Source organism: Cetorhinus maximus, chromosome 31, assembly GCF_964194155.1.
Source record: "Cetorhinus maximus chromosome 31, sCetMax3.hap1.1, whole genome shotgun sequence".
Classification (NCBI taxonomy): domain Eukaryota; kingdom Metazoa; phylum Chordata; class Chondrichthyes; order Lamniformes; family Cetorhinidae; genus Cetorhinus; species Cetorhinus maximus.
In genome coordinates, this window is record NC_135909.1 from 17,838,395 (window position 1) to 17,855,480 (window position 17,086).

A 17,086-nucleotide genomic window follows, 5' to 3' on the forward strand; every position below is an offset into this window, starting at 1 on the left:
ATTGTAGATATTTGTGACAGCCAAAATTGAACATACTTGGAGTAAATTTGCCAGTGTTTAGACTGAAGGTTGCTACACAACCGGTGCTTACAGGAAATGAACTGATCGATTATGGAGGCCAAACTTGAACCAAATTGGAAACTGAATCATTTACGTTCTATTCGCTCTCTCTCCAAAACCAGGGAAAGGGGTCGAATATGACGCGTCTTAAAACAAAGCGCAGAGGGTGAGCGGCAAGTCATTAATTTATGGGGCATCATTAACGAGACCCAACAATTGAACGAGAATTAAATCTACATTCACGTGAGGGAGAGGTCGAGTGTGTTCAGTTCTGCCGAAGACTCGAAACTTTAACTGATTTCTTCTCCACCGATGCTGACAGACCTGCTGAGTTTTTCCAGGTAATTCTGTTTTTGTTTTAAAACTACATTACCGAGAATCTCTGATTGAAACGTGATCAAAATAACAATTTCACAATTCGAAATGCTTCATAGCTAAAACATAAATTTAGAAGTAATGTAATGATATAGCTTTTTCAGAGTGATTGTGGGTGGCTCTTAAAAGAGCCGTTGTGTTTTGAATCAGTTCTGGGGTTTTACTTGGAGCTGGTGTACTTGGTCACCGCCTTTGTCCCTTCCGACACGGCGTGCTTGGCCAGTTCCCCGGGCAGCAGCAGGCGCACGGCGGTCTGGATCTCCCGGGAGCTGATGGTGCTGCGCTTGTTGTAATGGGCCAGGCGGGAAGCCTCACCCGCGATGCGCTCGAAAATATCGCTCACGAACGAGTTCATGATGCTCATGGCCTTGGAGGAGATGCCGGTGTCGGGGTGAACCTGCTTCATCACTTTGTAGATGTAGATGGCGTAACTCTCCTTCCTCGACTTTCGCCGCTTCTTGCCGCCCTTCGCTACCGGTTTCTTTAAGGCTTTCTTGGCTCCCTTCTTGGGGGGTTTCTTCCGAGTTATCAACAGTCACAGATTGCAACTCTTTTCGAATACAATCACAGCTCTCGGTTTCCGGGAGTGGGACATGAACCCACAACCCTCTGATTCAAAGGCGAGGGTGCTATGGACTGAGCCACAGCTAAATGCTGTCAGCTGTGGCTCAGTTCATAGCACCCTCGCCTTTGAATCAGAGGGTTGTGGGTTCATGTCCCACTCCTGGAAAAACCAAAAACTGTGATAGTACTCGAAAGAAGTTGCAATCTGTGACTGTTGGTAACTCGAAAGAGTTTCAGTTACCACAAACCCCCCTTCTTGGGGGGTTTCTTCTCATCAACCATCGTCACTTTCAAACACAGAATAAAACAAACCCCTTCCGAGCGCCAATTAAATAGACAGTCTGACAGACCTATGCTAATGAGGAATGGGGAAACAATGATTCTGATTGGACATTTAAAAAAATACAACAGCCACTTATTTTGTACTTTTCTCTGATTGCATATTTAAAGACACCAATCAAATTTCGACTTCTCCACCAATCATTATCCCTTTTACTACAATCAGGAAATAAATTTTATCAGGATTCTCTCCAGTCCCAGTTTGTGAAGATACACCGGGAATTGTCGTCTGGTTGTTCGTGCGAGGGGCCCTTCTCCACAGAGGGACTGAACGGAAAAGCGGGATTCCTCCTGGAACTCTTTTAACGTGTGCGAATTACTCACTGGGATATTGTGTGAGTATGTGTGTGTGAGTGGTAGTGGGTTGAGGCTGTGGTACGTCGTGAGAGTGTAGAATTTATTCTGTACCTGTCTTTGGGAGTGTTTAAAACTCATTGTGCGTCTGTCAGTTCAGGATGAATGTGAGTGAGCGGGGGATCCATTCTCAATTTGGGAATATATGCAATTTTGGATGAACTCCGTATCTGTCACCTGCGGCTTAAATATGAGTGCAGGATTTATTCTGTACCTGTCAGTTTATTGAACTACAAATGAGATTCACACCGTGTTTCTCAGTCTCTGATACTGTAGATCAGTGTAGCATTGATTGTATATCTTTCAGCCTGTGCTACTATCCGAGTGTGCACTTTTCATTCACTTTCAGAGCCTGGGACTGTGTTTGAATGTGAGATTAGTGCTGATCCGCAAGGTGAGTGTGGAATTCAGTCTGTATCTGTCAGTTTCTGGTATTGAATGGGAATGTGAGTCATTGTCAATATCTGGGAGTCTTTTGAACATATTCTGCATCTGTTTGTCTTCAGTGCTGAATGTAAGATTACTTCAGTCAGTCAGTGATACTGTATGTGACTGTGGGATTAATTCTGTCAGTGATACTGTCTGTGAGAGTGGGATTAATTCAGTCATTCGGTGGTGCTGTGTGAGAGAGTGGGATTAATTCAGTCATTCGGTGGTGCTGTCTGTGAGAGTGGGATTAATTCAGTCATTCGGTGATGCTATATGTGAGAGTGGGATTAATTCAGTCATTCGGTGGTGCTGTATGTGAGAGTGGGATTAATTCAGTCATTCGGTGGTGCTGTGTGTGAGAGTGGGATTAATTCTTTCAGTCGGTGGTACTAAAATAGATATGAACATACGAACCAGGAGCAGGAGTAGGCCCCTCAGCAGCTCGAGCCTGTTCCGCCATTCAATAAGATCATGGCCGAGGGATAGGCAGTGGCAGATATTTAAAGGGATATTTCAGAATACACAAAATACATGCATTCCAATCAGAAGCAACAATTCCAAAGGGAGGTTATGTAGATGTTTAAATAAGAAATGAGTTAGTCCTATAGTAAGAGCATTTCAGGAATTGAAAATGCAAAATAGGGAGATGGCGGATGAACTAAACAGGTATCGTGCTTCAGTCTTCACCATAGATGACACAAGTAATACCCTGGAAAAAGCTGTAAATCAGGAAATGGAAGAGAGGGAGGAACTCGTGGAAAATTACAATCACCATGGAAGTGGTATTGAGAAAATTGTTGGGGCGTCGGGCTGTGAAATCCCCAGGTCTGGATGGATTTCACCCCAAATTCTTGAAAGAAGTGGCTAGTGAGATTGTTGGTGCGTTTGTTTTAATTTTCAAAATTCCCCAGATATGGGGAAGGTTCAATTAGATTGGAAAATAGCGAACGTAACTCCTTCATTAAAAAAGGGAGGGAGACAGAAATTAGAAAGCTAAAGGCCAGTTAGCCGAACATCTGTCATAGGCAAAATGTTACAAGCTATTATTAAAGATAGCAGGGCACTTAGAAAAATTCAAGGCAATCTGGCAGAGTCAACATGGCTTTGTGATAGGAAAATCATATTTCACCAATTTATTGGAGTTCTTTGATGGAGTCACATGTGCAGTGGATAAAGGGGAACCGGTGGATGCACTGTACTTAGATTTCCAGAAGGCATTTGCTAAAGCTCCACATCAAAGGTAATTGTGGAAAATAAAAAGACCACAGTGTAGGGGCTAACATATTGGCATGGATGGAAGATTGGTGAGCTGATAAGAAGCAGAGAGTTGACATAAATGGGTCCTTTTTTGGTTGGCAGGATATGGTGAGTAGTGTGCCAGAGGGATCAGTGTCATTGAGTTAACTAGCACAGAAACAGGCTCTTCAGCCCATCTTGCCCGTGCCGGCCATCAAATCATTGCTGGGCCCTCAACTTTTTATAATGTATATAAATGACTCGATGAAGGGACTGAAGGAATGGTTACTAAATTTAATGATGGCACAACGATAGGTAGAAAGTAAATTGTGAAGAGGACTTAAAGAGGCTACAAAGGGACATAGAATGTTTGAGTGGGCAAAGCTCTGGCAAATGGAGTATAACGTGGGGAAATGTGAAATTGTTCATTTTGGCAGGAAGAATAAAAATGAAGCTCCTTACCTAAATGGTGAGATATTGCAGAGCTCTGCGATTCAGAGGGATTTGGGTGTGCTAGAGCATAAATCACAAAAGGTTAGAATGCATGTACAGTAGTTAATTAGGAGAACTAACAGAATGTTAACATTTATTGTGAGGGGAATTGATTTCAAAAAGAGGGAGGTTCTACATCAGTTATACAGGGCACTGGTGAGACCACATCTGGAGTCCTGTGTACAGTATTGGTCTCTTTATTTAAAGGAAACATTTAAATGTGTTCTAAGCAGTTCAGGGAATATTTATTAGACTAAAACCAGGAATGGGCCGGTTGTCTTATGAAGAAAGATTAGACGGGTTAGCCTATCTTTGTGACTGGAATTTAGAAGAGTAAGAGGGGATTAGATTGAAACCTTTAAGACCCTGAAGAGTCTTAACAGGTTGAATGTGGAGATGATGTTTCCTCTTGTGGGAGAAGCTAGAACTAGGGGGTCATTGTTTAAAAATAAGGGGTCACACATTTAAGACATTGATGAGGAGCATTTATTTCTCTGAGCGCAGTGATTCTTGGAACTCTCTTCCTCAAAAGGCAGTGGACGCAGTCTTTGAATATTTTAACGGTAGAGCTGTATGGATTGTCAGTTATCAAGGGGGTGAAAGGCTATCGGGGGCAGACAGGAATGTGGGGGTGAGGTTCACTTTAGCTCACTTTGCTTTCATGCCCTCATTTAAGTTGAAAATACTCGTCATGGATGCACTCATTTCTCCATCCAAAATGAGTGTAAAATTCAATCATATTATGAACGCTGTTACCTAGAGGTACCTTCACTATGAGGCTCTTATTTAATCCTGTCTCGTTACTCAATACCAGGTCTTGAATACCCTGCTCTCTGGTTGGCTCCAGAATGTGCTGTTTTAAGAAAGAATCCCAAAAACACTCTATGAACTCCTCATCTACGTTACGTTTGTCCATCTGATTTTCCCAGTGGATATGTAGATTGAAATCCCCCATCATTATTGCTGTACCTGTCTGACAAGCTCCCATGATCTCTTCTTTTATACTCTGTTCTACCGTGCAGGTAAATAGTCACCCGTCCCACAAGTGACTTCTTGCCTTTGTCATTTCACGTCTCAACCCAAACCTTAATCATCCTGGATTTCTGAATTTAGGTCATCCCTCTCTAATGTGCTAATACCATCATTAATTAACAGAGCCACCCCTACACCTTTTCCTGACATATTTCATTCCTAAATATCACACACCCTTCAATATTCAGGTCCCAAACTATGTCACCCTGTAGCCGTGCCTCTCTGATGGCTATCAGATCATTCTTATTTATTTATATTATCAGTTAATTTGTTACGTTTCAAGTGCTACATGTGTTTGAAAACAGAACCTTTAGTTTTGTCCTTTTATTATTTCTGTAGCTACAAGGCTTATCTGCTGATTTACCCTTAGATTTATGCTATTTCTCCTTTCCTGTCATGGTCGGTTTACCACTTCTCATATTAATACCTTTCTTTCTTGCCTTGTCTCTACTTTTTGAAAATGTGATCCTTTCCACTATTCAGTTTTAAACCCTCTCTACTTCCCTAGTTATGCAGCTTGTGAGGACACCAGCCCCAGCACAGTTCAGGTGCAGACCACAACGGTACAGAAAAATCTGAAAGAACACCCAAAACTGGTGCCAGTGGCCCATAAACTGGAACCCACTTCTCCCACACCAGTCTTTGAGGCTTGCATTCATTTCTCTAATCTTATTTGTCCTATACCAGTTTGAACATGGCTCAGGTAATAATCCTTTGAGGTTCTGCTGCTTAATTTTGTGCCTAGCTCCTCATACTGACTATGCAGAGCCTCCTTCCTCATCCTGCCCATGTTGTTGATCCCTACATGGACCATGATCACTGGATCCTCCGCCTCCCACTGCAAGTTGCTTTCCAGCCCTGAACGGATGTCCCAAACCCTGGCACCAGTCAGGAAACAGAGCCGTCTGGACTCTCGCTCTTTGCTACAGAGAACAGTGCCATTCCCACTCAATATACTGCCCCATACTACCACTACATTCCTTTTAATGTTCCCCCAACTTGAATGGCTTCCTGTACCACGGTGCCATGGTCAGTTTGCTCATCTAATCTGCAGCCACTGCCCTCATCCAAACAAGCTGGGAGAACATCAAACCTATTGGACCATTGCAGAGGCTCACACTCCTGCCCTCTGGGTCCCATTACCTGCCTCATTCGCAGTCACACCCTCCTGTCGCTGACCATATCCGAAGACCCTACTCTAAGATGTGTGACTGCCTCCTGATATAAAGCATCAAGGAAACTTCCCCTCTCGCTGATGTGTCACAGAGTCTGCAGCTCAATGAATCTGAGTTGAATTTCCTCCAGCCGCGAACATTTACTGTAGACATTTCGTCTGGATCACAATGTTATCCAGGAGTTCTCACATGCTGCAGCTTGGACACGTCACCTATCATGCCATCCTTAATGTGTTTTAAATAATTACTTATTTATGTTATTCAGTTATTTATGTTACTTTCTTATATACTTTATTTTCTATACCACAAATTTGTGTACTATTTTAAACCTTAGGGATAGAATCAACCTTACACACTTACTGGATATTCAGCAAACAGCTAGCTCCTTTCCCTGTATTAGAGCAAGAACCAATTCCTATGGGGTGAGAAGGATAGAAGAAGGGAACAATTACCTGTTTTCCTACCCCACCCTTCACCGAGCTCCAATCTCACCGAGCTCCAATCTCACCGAGCTCCAATCTCACCGAGCTCCAATCTCACTGAGCTCCAAGTCTTCACTCAGTTAGCTCAGCTGCACTCAGTTTGCCTTGGCTGCACTAAAGAACCCTGAATTTATAGTAAGCTGAACTGGGGCAGCAGTAACCAGATTGAACCAGTTAGCTAATTAACTAATCAACTCCTACAGCTGAGAATGAGTTTACTCTGTCTGAACTGAAAGAAAGAATTTAGCCTGTTTACACAGTACTTTCCAGTTACTCCTAATTAGAGACTAGATTAGATTTTAAGGGCAAAATTTAAGAACAAAATTAACACTTACATCTCCCCCCTCACCAAACTCAAGTCTTTAGCCAGCTTGATCAGCTGCATTCTGTTTGGTACTGTATGTATGAGTGAGATTAGTTCTGCCTATCTGTGGTACGGCAGATGAGAGTGAGATTAATTCTGTCCGGTGGTGGTACTGTATGTGAAAGCAGGATTCATTCTGTCAGTCTTTGATACCACATGTGAATGTGGGGTTAATTCTGACAGTCTGTGGTAATGTTCTTGAGAGTGGGATTAATTCTGTAAATCAGTAGCATGTTTGTGAGAGTTGGTTTAATTCTGCCAGGTGGCAATACTATATGTGAGAATAAGATTGATTTTGTCTCTGTCAAGCTCCTGGACTCTGTCCGAGTGTTAGATTCATTCTGCAACTCTCAATTCCTGATGCTGTGCACGATTGTGGGATTCATTTGTCTCTATCAAACCTAAGTTCTGAACGTGTGTTCATGAATGTTTTGTGTGTGTGTAAGTTTGTGGTACCGTGTGAATTTCAGATTCTTTCTCCATCTCTACATCTCTGGGACTGTTTGAGGTTCATTCTGTACCTATCAGTCAGTTCCACTGTGTGAGACATGCGATTCATTCTGCAGTTGTCTATCTCTGGCACTGTCAGTGAGTGTGTGATTTATTCTGTTTCTGTGTATCTCTGGTGCTGTGAGTGCCTTGGACTTCATTCTGTATGTGTCAGTGCCTGGAAACGTGTTGGATTTGTTGGGGACTTCCCTTGTCCAGTTCTTTATGAATGTGGAGTTTATTCTGTTGCTCTCAATCTTTGATGAAAAGAGTTAAAATAAGTCAAAAGATGAAGAAGTTATACTGCATGAGAAAAGGGGTGCTGATTGGTTGGCAAGTTGACTCCAATTGTTCGAGGTGTTGTCATGAAGAATTCACCAGGGGACTATTGCCCTGCATGTTTTTGTTTAATTCAACATAGGCACAATGCCTGGACATGTTCCTTTTGCCAATAGATAAAAGGGCCCTGCGCATGATTATATGTAGCACTTAGCATCTGTAAGTGAGTCACATTGTGAAGAATAAGGAATTTCAGTTACTTAGTTGGTGAAGTAGTGGCCATTTTCCTCAGAGGAGTGAAGGTTGAGAGGAGAGGATAGAGGTATTCAAAATTATGATGAGTCTGGACACACCAGATTGAGAAAAACTGTGCCAACTACTGGATGGGTCAAAGACCAGAGGGCACAAATTTAAGGTAATTGACAGAAGCGATGGATACTTTTTGGAGAAACTTTTTCATGCAGTGAGTGGTTAAGATCTCAGAAGTGGGTCCTGACACTGCTAGAGGCAGATGTAATCAAGGTAGACAGGAGAGAATTGGATTATTATCTGAAAAGGAAGAATGTGCAGGGTTGTGGGCAGAAGGTGGGGAATGACACTAGATGTATCACTCATTTGAAGCCTGATGTAGACGCAAAGGGCTGAACCTCAATGTGTGCTGTGACAGTAATACTGTGTGTGTGTGCATGTGCGTGCAAGTTTAGGTGTGCTTAATTATGTTGATTATCCTTCTGTCAAACTCTGGTGCTGCAGGTGAATATGGAATTTGTTATGTTTCTGTCAGGAGTGCTGCTGGGTCTGAATGTGGGATTATTTAGATTATGTTAATATAGTTCAGTAGTCCTGTATGCAAATCTGAGAATCAGTCTGTAAGTAGCATCCTTTAATTGTGAATTTGTGATTATTTCTGACTTTCCTTGGTACCATATGTGTGTGTCAGATTGATTGGTGTCATTCAGGCTCAGGTATTGTGAGTGAGTGTAGTAACAGACTGCATTTGTCAGTGTCTGGTAATGGACATGTGCTCAATAATGATTCTGAATCTGTCAGTCTCTGCTGCTCTGTGACAGTGTGGGATTCATTACATAACCTTCAGTTTCATGGACTGTTTACCAATCTAGATTCATTCCATGTTGAAATGTCAGTACAGGAATAAGCAATTGATGTTGTTGGTTTAATGGAATATTTGCAAGTTTGGCCTCAAATGAAATCCCATTTTGTGTAATTCTTGTATGTGAAACTCCATTGTTATGCAAGTGTAACTCAGTTTATACTAATCAAATTAACGCTGTGTCATTCAATCTGTTTCTGAGTGAGAATTTTAAACTTGGCTGTTGAGCTCAATTTGCAATGATAGAATTAATACAACATCTATCAGTCTGATACAGTGTGGATTTTTCAGATTGCTCTGTGATTTGTATCTCAATTTGTACTAATCATTTTGATACAGTATCCCTTAGTTTAATAATTTGGGTGAGTTTCAAACTAGAATCTGAGTTTGTATCTTTCAGTTTTATCTGGTAATAATGTAATTGCAGCTAAGACTGATTCCCTGATCAATGCTGCCACCATCACCTCCACTTTTTCCTTCTCGATCTTTTTCTGAAAACCATATTTGTAAATATTCAGCACCCAGTCCTCCCTCTTTTTAAACCACGTTTCCTTCATTGCCACTACATCATATTCCCACATTGCCATTTGTCCTTCAAGCTCATCAACCTCATTTATCACACTGTGTGTTTACATACATGCATTGTAAACTGGTCTTTGCATTCCTCATAGTGCTTCTTAATCTGCCTCTATCTAATATGGCATCGCTTCCTTCTCCAGTATTATCCATCACTCTCCCTCCTGTCTGTCCTTAGTTCTTTCTGGTACTTCTGTAAGATGGTGACCAACCTCTGCCAATTTAGATTAAACCTTCACCAACCAGCCTAGTGAACCATAAACTAAAATTGGACTTGGTGCCTGTGCTTGCAAAGTACAATGGATCAGAACTCCACCAAGTTAACCTCTTGGCCACCTCTGCTCCCTGTGAGTGACACTGTACTTACTGTGTGTGAGGAGCTGACTGCACTTCCCCTTGTGTTGTAGAATCACAACATTTATTCTGCTGCTTTCAAGTATTTGCATATCAGAAGGAAAAACATTGTTAATTATAACTTAAGAAGAGGTGAAGTAGAAGATACAAAGAAACCAAAACAATTATTAAATTAATAATCATTCCGAACAACCGCAAAGTCAGAGGTTCAAGAAGGCAGCTCACCACCACCTTCCCAAAGGCAACTCGGGATGGGCAATAAATGCTGGCCCAGCCAGTGAAGCCAACATCCCGTGAATGAATAAAAAATGGTAAGACAAACAGGGTCAGTGTCTGAATCCACTGCAGTCCTGCAGCACTCAGCTGCTAAACACCAGGGACTTTGTTCCTGTTACAACAATTTCCTGCCATCCAGAAACAATCCACTGCTCCAGGAGTGGGACTGAGTGACGGAGCAGGGACTATTGTGTAGGTCAGATTTCTATTTGCCGCTCCCATGGACTAACCGTTCAAGCGAAAGCAAACAGCCGCTGTTTAAAATGTGTCTCTGCATTAGCGGCAGTTTGAAACCATCTTCTACCACTCACAGGCAGTGCTGGGGAAGGCAGCGCGCATGCGCAGAATGCTGCACACATTCCGGAAACACAAATATTGAACATATCCGGCACAGAACGAGGACATTCGGCCCATCGTGTCGACACCGGCCCCCAAATAGTTTGATCCAGCCTCACGTCACTTTCCAGCTCTTGCTCCGTGAGTTCTGTCAGTCCCAGCAGCTCAGTGCAGATCCAAGTGTTTGTTAAAGGCAGTGATGTGCTGCTCTCCCCCAGCTCTGCCTGGGACTGGAAGAAGATGGTTTCAAACAGCCGCCAATGGAGAGATCCCGCTCCCGGGGGAAGGGAACAAACAGCAGCCTCCTGGGAGGAGGGAGACAGAATGGCAAGAAGCTGTTATTGAAAATCATTGCTGCTTTCTCTCCACAAAGCAACAATAAACATTTCTGATAAAAGCAAAATACTGCGGATGCTGGAAATCTAGAACAAAAACAAAAATACCTGGAAAAACTCAGCAGGTCTGACAGCATCTGCGGAGAGGGATACAGTTGACGTTTCGAGTCCGTATGACCCTTCATCAGAACTAAAAAATGTAGAAATGAGCTGAAATATAAGCTGGTTGAGGGGGTGGGGCAGGTAGAGCTCGATAGGGGGCCAGTGATAGGTGGAGGCCAAGAAGAGATTGCCAAAGACGTCAGAGACAAAAGGACAAAGGGGTGTTGACGGTAGTGATATTATCTAAATGATGTGCTAACGGGGATGTTAGGGGGAAATAAAGGGATACAGTAATTATTAGGGGCAATCTAGGGGTACACTAAGAACTTATTGAAAGAGAATGAATTACTTAAAATCTCCAAGCACATTGGCAGTAGAAGTTTACCAGATGAACCTTGCACAGCCTTAAGGGCCTGCAAACAACAGAAAGGCCTTGAATAAAAGCAAAAAACTGCGGATGCTGGAAATCCAAAACAAAAATAAAAATACCTGGAAAAGCTCAGCAGGTCTGACAGCATCTGCGGAGAAGAACACACTTAACGTTTCGAGTCCGTACGACTCTTCAAATGAACTAAGGAAAAATAGAAAAGAGGTGAAATAAAAGCTGGTTGGGGGGGTTGGGATAAGTAGAGCTGGATAGAGGGCCAGTGATGGGAGGAGATAGACAAAAGGACAAAGAGGTGTTGAAGGTGGTGATATTATCAAAGGAATGTGCTAGTTGGTGACATTAAGGGTAGAAAGCAGGGCGAGCAAGGTACAGATAGCCCTAGGTGGGGGTGGGGTGGGAGGAAGGGATCGAAATAGGCTAAAAGGTAGAAATAAAACAATGGATGGAAATACATTTAAAAATAATGGAAATAGGTGGGAAAAGAAAAATCTATATAAAATTATTGGAAAAAAGGGGGATCGGAAAGGGGGTGGGGATGGAGGAGAGAGTTCATGATCTAAAATTGTTGAACTCCATGTTCAGTCCGGAAGGCTGTAAAGTGCCTAGTCAGAAGATGAGCTGCTGTTCCTCCAGTTTGTGTTGAGCTTCACTGGAACAATGCAGCAGGCCAAGGACGGACATGTGGGCATGAGAGCAGGGTGGAGTGTTGAAATGCCATTGAAATATAGTATAACCTCAGCTGCAAACTCAGATTCAAGTTTGAAACTCACCTAGACTTTTAACCTCAAGGTACAATAACAATTTGATTCGTACAGACTGAGATAGAGACCACATACCAGTCTGAAAAGCTCAGAGTATCAGAATGGCAGATACTGTATTCAGTCTCACAGAGCAAACTGAGCACAACAGGCAAGTTCAAAATTCTCACAGGCTGCTTGAATGAAAATGTATCAATTTGATTATTACCAAGTGAATTACACTTACACAGCAATGGAGTGTTAGATCCAAAGATACCTGAGCTTTCACAAGTGTGTTCACGCAGAAAGGGATTTAATACTAGGTCAAACTCACAATTACTTTATTGAAACCTACAGCATCAGTGGCCTGTTTCTGTTCTGAAATTTCAACATGGACTGAACCTAGTCTTGTAAACAGTCTCAGAAACTGAAGGATATGCAATGAATCCCACACTGTCAGAGTAGCAGTGACTGACAGATTCAGAATGATTATCAACGACATATCCAGTACCAGAAACTGGCAGATACATACTAAATACTACACTCAAAATTCCTGAGTCTGAATAATATTCCATTTATCTGACACAGACATAAAGTAGCACTGACAGTGAAAGATAGTTACAAAATCACATAAAACACAAACACTCACACAAACAGATCAAAGCTTCACGGTTACATAATCAGACACCAATTACCAAAGACTGGCAGTTGCATAAGGAGAAAACACTCACAGTATCATGGAGTGGTAAATATGGAGTAAATTCCACAGTCACACATTACAAAGTCCGAGAGATATGGAATGAATCTCTCACATGTACAGTACCGAATGCTGACAGATACAAATGACATATTCAAATTGAATACTAATAGAATGGCAAATTGAGAATGAATCACAGATACAGATTGAATCACACATTCACATCCTGTGCGAGGTGCTGACAGACATACAATTGCTCCCACCTTTACACATAGAACCAGAGGCTGACTGGTACAGAATGAACCTGAATCTCACATTGAGCAGAATAGATGGACTGATGCATAAAACCTTCAGAAATAGGAGCTGGGGTTGGCTATTTGGCCATTCGACCTACTCCAACATTCATTAAGACTGATGTTCTACCTCAACTCCACTTTGCTGCACTCTCCTTATATCCCGAGCATCCAAAATCTATTGACCTCTGTCTGGAACATACTCAATGGCTGAGCTTCCAAATCACTCTGGGGTGGAGAATTCCAGAGATTCCCAACAATTTCAGTGAAGACATTTCTTCTCATATTATTACAAAATGGCCAATGCTGTGATCTGAGATGGTGACCACATGTTCTAGATTCCAGAGCCAGGAGAACCATTTTCTCAGCATCTACCCTGACAATCCACTTAACAGTTTAAAATGTTTCATTTAGATCACCGCTCATTCTTCTAAGCTCCAGGGAATATAGAGCTAGTCTACTCTATCTACTCATAAAAAAATCCACTTCTTACAGGAACCAATCTCGTGAACAATTATTGCCCTCCCTCTAGAGCAACCATGCCCTTCCTTATGTAAGGAGACCAAACTGCACACAGTACTCCAGGTGTAGTCTCAACAGTGCCCTGTATAATTGGAACATTTTTCACTCCTATAATCCAATCCTTTGGAACAAACGTGAACATAACACTTCCCTTCCTATCTGCTTGCTGTACCTGCAGATTAACTTTCTGTAATTCATGTACAAGGACACCCAGCTCCCTCTGAGTGCAAACATGTTCCAGTCTCTCACATTCACACATGTTCTTTTTCTCACTACAAACTGGGCACATTCACACCACCATATTGTATTCTATCTGCAATGTTCTTGCCAACTCAGACAACCTGTCTAAATGCCTTAGCAGCTTTTTTGTGTCCTTCTCACAGATTAATTTTCCACCCAATTTTGTATCATCAACAAACTTGAATATGTTCCATTCAGTACCCATCTAAGTCATCAATATATATTGTAACTAACTGATGGTCATGTATTATCAAGAGTAAGTTAGAGCCTACCAATCCAAAAGTGCCCTGTTTATTCCTACACTGTTTTCTGTCCATTTACTAATCCTTGATCCATGCTAATGTTTGATCCCCATTCACAAGTTCTAATTTTGTGTAATAATCTCCTGTGTGGGACCTTTGCAAATCGCTGAGTATAATTACACACCCCCTCAGATTGCAAGGCACTGTGTTACCAAAACAAAAGGAGAACCTTAAATACACATTAAATGACAAACAGAACAGGCAAACAGTACCTGCTTGGAAGATACTGCATGACTCCCAATATTGTACCCAGACTGCAGATTGAACTATGCATTGCAGAACACTCCCCAAACCTCAGAGTATCAACAAACTAGATGAAGCAGATCTTACACACTGGCCAATGTATCAGATTGTATGATATACAGACATTCAGGATTGTGTTCACAGAAATGGAATTTTAATCCAAAACTCTGACATAATAGCTGATTAAAACCCACATCTCCATTAACTCCAGTTAAAACACATTTTATGTTAAACATAGGTCAGACTTACACTCATAATACATAGAACAGAATCTCACAATTGATACAGCAGAGGGAGGCCATTTGGCCCATAGTATCTGTGCCAGCTCTATTCGAGAGCAGCTGAGCTGCTCCCACTGACATATTCTTCCCCACAGGCCTGTTTAATTTTCCTTCTGTTCTTTTTCAATTTCTCTCTTGTCCAATGAGCTCAAATTATCTATTCACATGGACACAATTGCTTCTCTTTATAGACATCGATCATATCCACTCAACATCCATCCTTTCCCAAGGTTAATAGACACAGCTATTCTAAGGCAACGCTTATTACTGATGAGGTTTCAACTGCAATATGAATAACTCCATATTGGGATTTACTTATCTGCCATCCTCTTCTCCATTACCCTTTACACTCTCTGATAGCAGGTTTAGTTGCCCTGAGCTGTGTCTGGTACCCATCTCAATTCTCTGACTGAAGTACAACTGCTTTCATTGGATTTACCTTAGCAAATGAGGAGGGATCTACCGTGGTTTGTACGGTTTTAAACACCACTTTGCAAATTCATACTCCCAGCGAGAAGCCTGATCTACTGAGGATGTAAATCAGAAATTCAGACTTGTATTCTACCTGATTTCCATTGGAATTAATTTCCATCCAGATTCCTGTTTTGCACGACCCAGTGGGGAATCTCCTCACTCACAACACAAGGTCATATAATTACAGGTCTAAAGAGCAGTTGATAATTCTGACACTTTTTAACATTTATGCATATAAAGGGCACTTGATAAGACTGCTCGGTTAAAAATAAAGATAGTCAGCCTGATATGAAAATGTGAACTTAACTCTGAAGTGGAGATATTTTCAGGTAGGCCCAATTCTGACAATCATCTAGAGTGTTAGTGATAATTGGTTACTGTAGGAGATGTGAGCTTTTTTATTCATTCATGCGATATGGGCCCATTCCTAATTGCCGTGGGGTAGGTAGTGGTGAGCTGCCTTTTTGAATACAAATGCGTCGTTTACACAGCAATTGTAGATGGAAGTTCAGAGTCAACTTCATTGCTGTGCTTGGTCCTAGGATCCAATATAAGCCAGACAAGGTAAGGATGGGGATGATAAATCTACTTTCCTAAATATTTGAATGTGTTAAACTTAGCATTTTGAACACTATTCCTGAGATAAATATTAGATGCAGATACACAATCAATCCCAGAGTCACATGCAGCATTAAAGACTGACAACTAAACAATAACTGTTTCTCTCACATACAGTCAAGTCACTCACCATCCTGAATTGGAATTATATCGCTCTTCCTTCACTGTCGCTGGGTCAGAATCCTGGAACTCCCTTCCTAACTGCACTGTGGGTGCACCCACAACACATGGACTGCAATGGTTCAAGAAGGCAGCTCACCACCACCTTCTCAAGGGCAACAAGGGATGGGCAATAAATGCTGGTCAAGCCACCGTAGCCCAGATCTCATGAATTAAAAAAATACAGCACCAGAGACTACTCAGCAAATCTTACACAACACCAGACACTGAGACATACAGTATGAAGACCAATACATGCACAGTAAAAAAGAGACTAACACAGAATGAATCCCAGCATGCACACTGTGCCAGAGACTATCAGATACAGAATGAATTCCACAGTCACAATGTACTGGAGATTGAAAGACATACATAAAAAAAAATCCCACATTCACCACAGTGCCAGAGAGTGACAGATACAGAATGAATCCCACATCACACAAAGCACACTCACTGATAGATACAGGGTGATTCTCAAATTGTCCCAGAGATGTAGAGATACAGAATGAATCTGACATTCACACTGTACCACAACCTAAGAAACACAGAGGAATCTCAGAGCCAGGGACTAATAGAGACAAAATGAATCCTTGATTTCTGAAGACATCCGGCACTGAGTTACAAAATGGCATCAACGCTTACACAGGGTACCAGAGTCCAACAGAAACAAAATGAATTGCAAGCTCCCATACAGTGCCACTGATTGAGAGAGAATTGATCTCACTCATATCCAATACTATCCATTGAGGCAAATTATACATTTAACAGTCTTTGGTGCTCTATGTGACAGTGGGATTACTTCTGTCAAAAATTGCAACAGATGGGCCTGTTGCGAATGAATCACACACTATGAATCAGTACCAGAGACTGACAGATACAGACTGAATTTCACACTCCCATTCAGCAACGGATGTTGACAGCTACAGAGTTTATCTCACATTCACACACATTATCAGACATTGACAGTGAATGAGAAGTTCAGACTCAGAGATAGTACCACAGACTGAAAGACATCGAATCAATACAACTCTGACCTACAATGCCAGATACTGACAAATAAAAAAAATCATTAACATACAGTTACAGAGACTGACAGGTACAGAATAAATCCAATACTTTTCGTGGCGGAGAGAAACACATACTGATTTAATTTCGCACTGGCGTGTAGTCCCAAGAATCGAATTATTTCATTTACATGCATCAATAACGGACAGATGCACAATGAGCCTCAGGATATCAAATTAATCCAACATTGAGACATGGTCCCATCAAGTCACAGATACAGAATAAATCCAGCCCTCGCACACTGTACCACGGCCTTCCAAACAGTGAAGGAACCCCACACTCACACACAGCATCAGACAGTGAGTAA

At 41.8% G+C, this 17,086-nt stretch overlaps 2 protein-coding genes across 2 annotated transcripts in view; both read right to left on the bottom strand.

Annotated features, from left to right (window-relative positions):
• Nucleotides 1-431: 431 nt before the first annotated feature.
• LOC144670280 (histone H2B 1.1-like) overlaps nucleotides 432-17,086 on the bottom strand; it is a 495,251-nt gene continuing 478,596 nt past the window's right edge. The window contains exon 2 of the mRNA XM_078532768.1: nucleotides 432-513. The gene's annotated coding sequence lies outside the window, so the exon portion shown is untranslated. The remainder of the gene's footprint in view (nucleotides 514-17,086) is intronic.
• On the bottom strand, nucleotides 588-10,264 carry LOC144670375 (histone H2B-like). Its single transcript, XM_078532855.1, has 4 exons — nucleotides 10,210-10,264; nucleotides 9,725-9,793; nucleotides 1,248-1,349; nucleotides 588-933 (listed from the first exon to the last, which is right to left on the bottom strand). The coding sequence occupies exons 1-4, from the start codon at nucleotides 10,262-10,264 to the stop codon at nucleotides 596-598; spliced, it is 564 nt and encodes a 187-aa protein (XP_078388981.1). The 3' UTR covers nucleotides 588-595.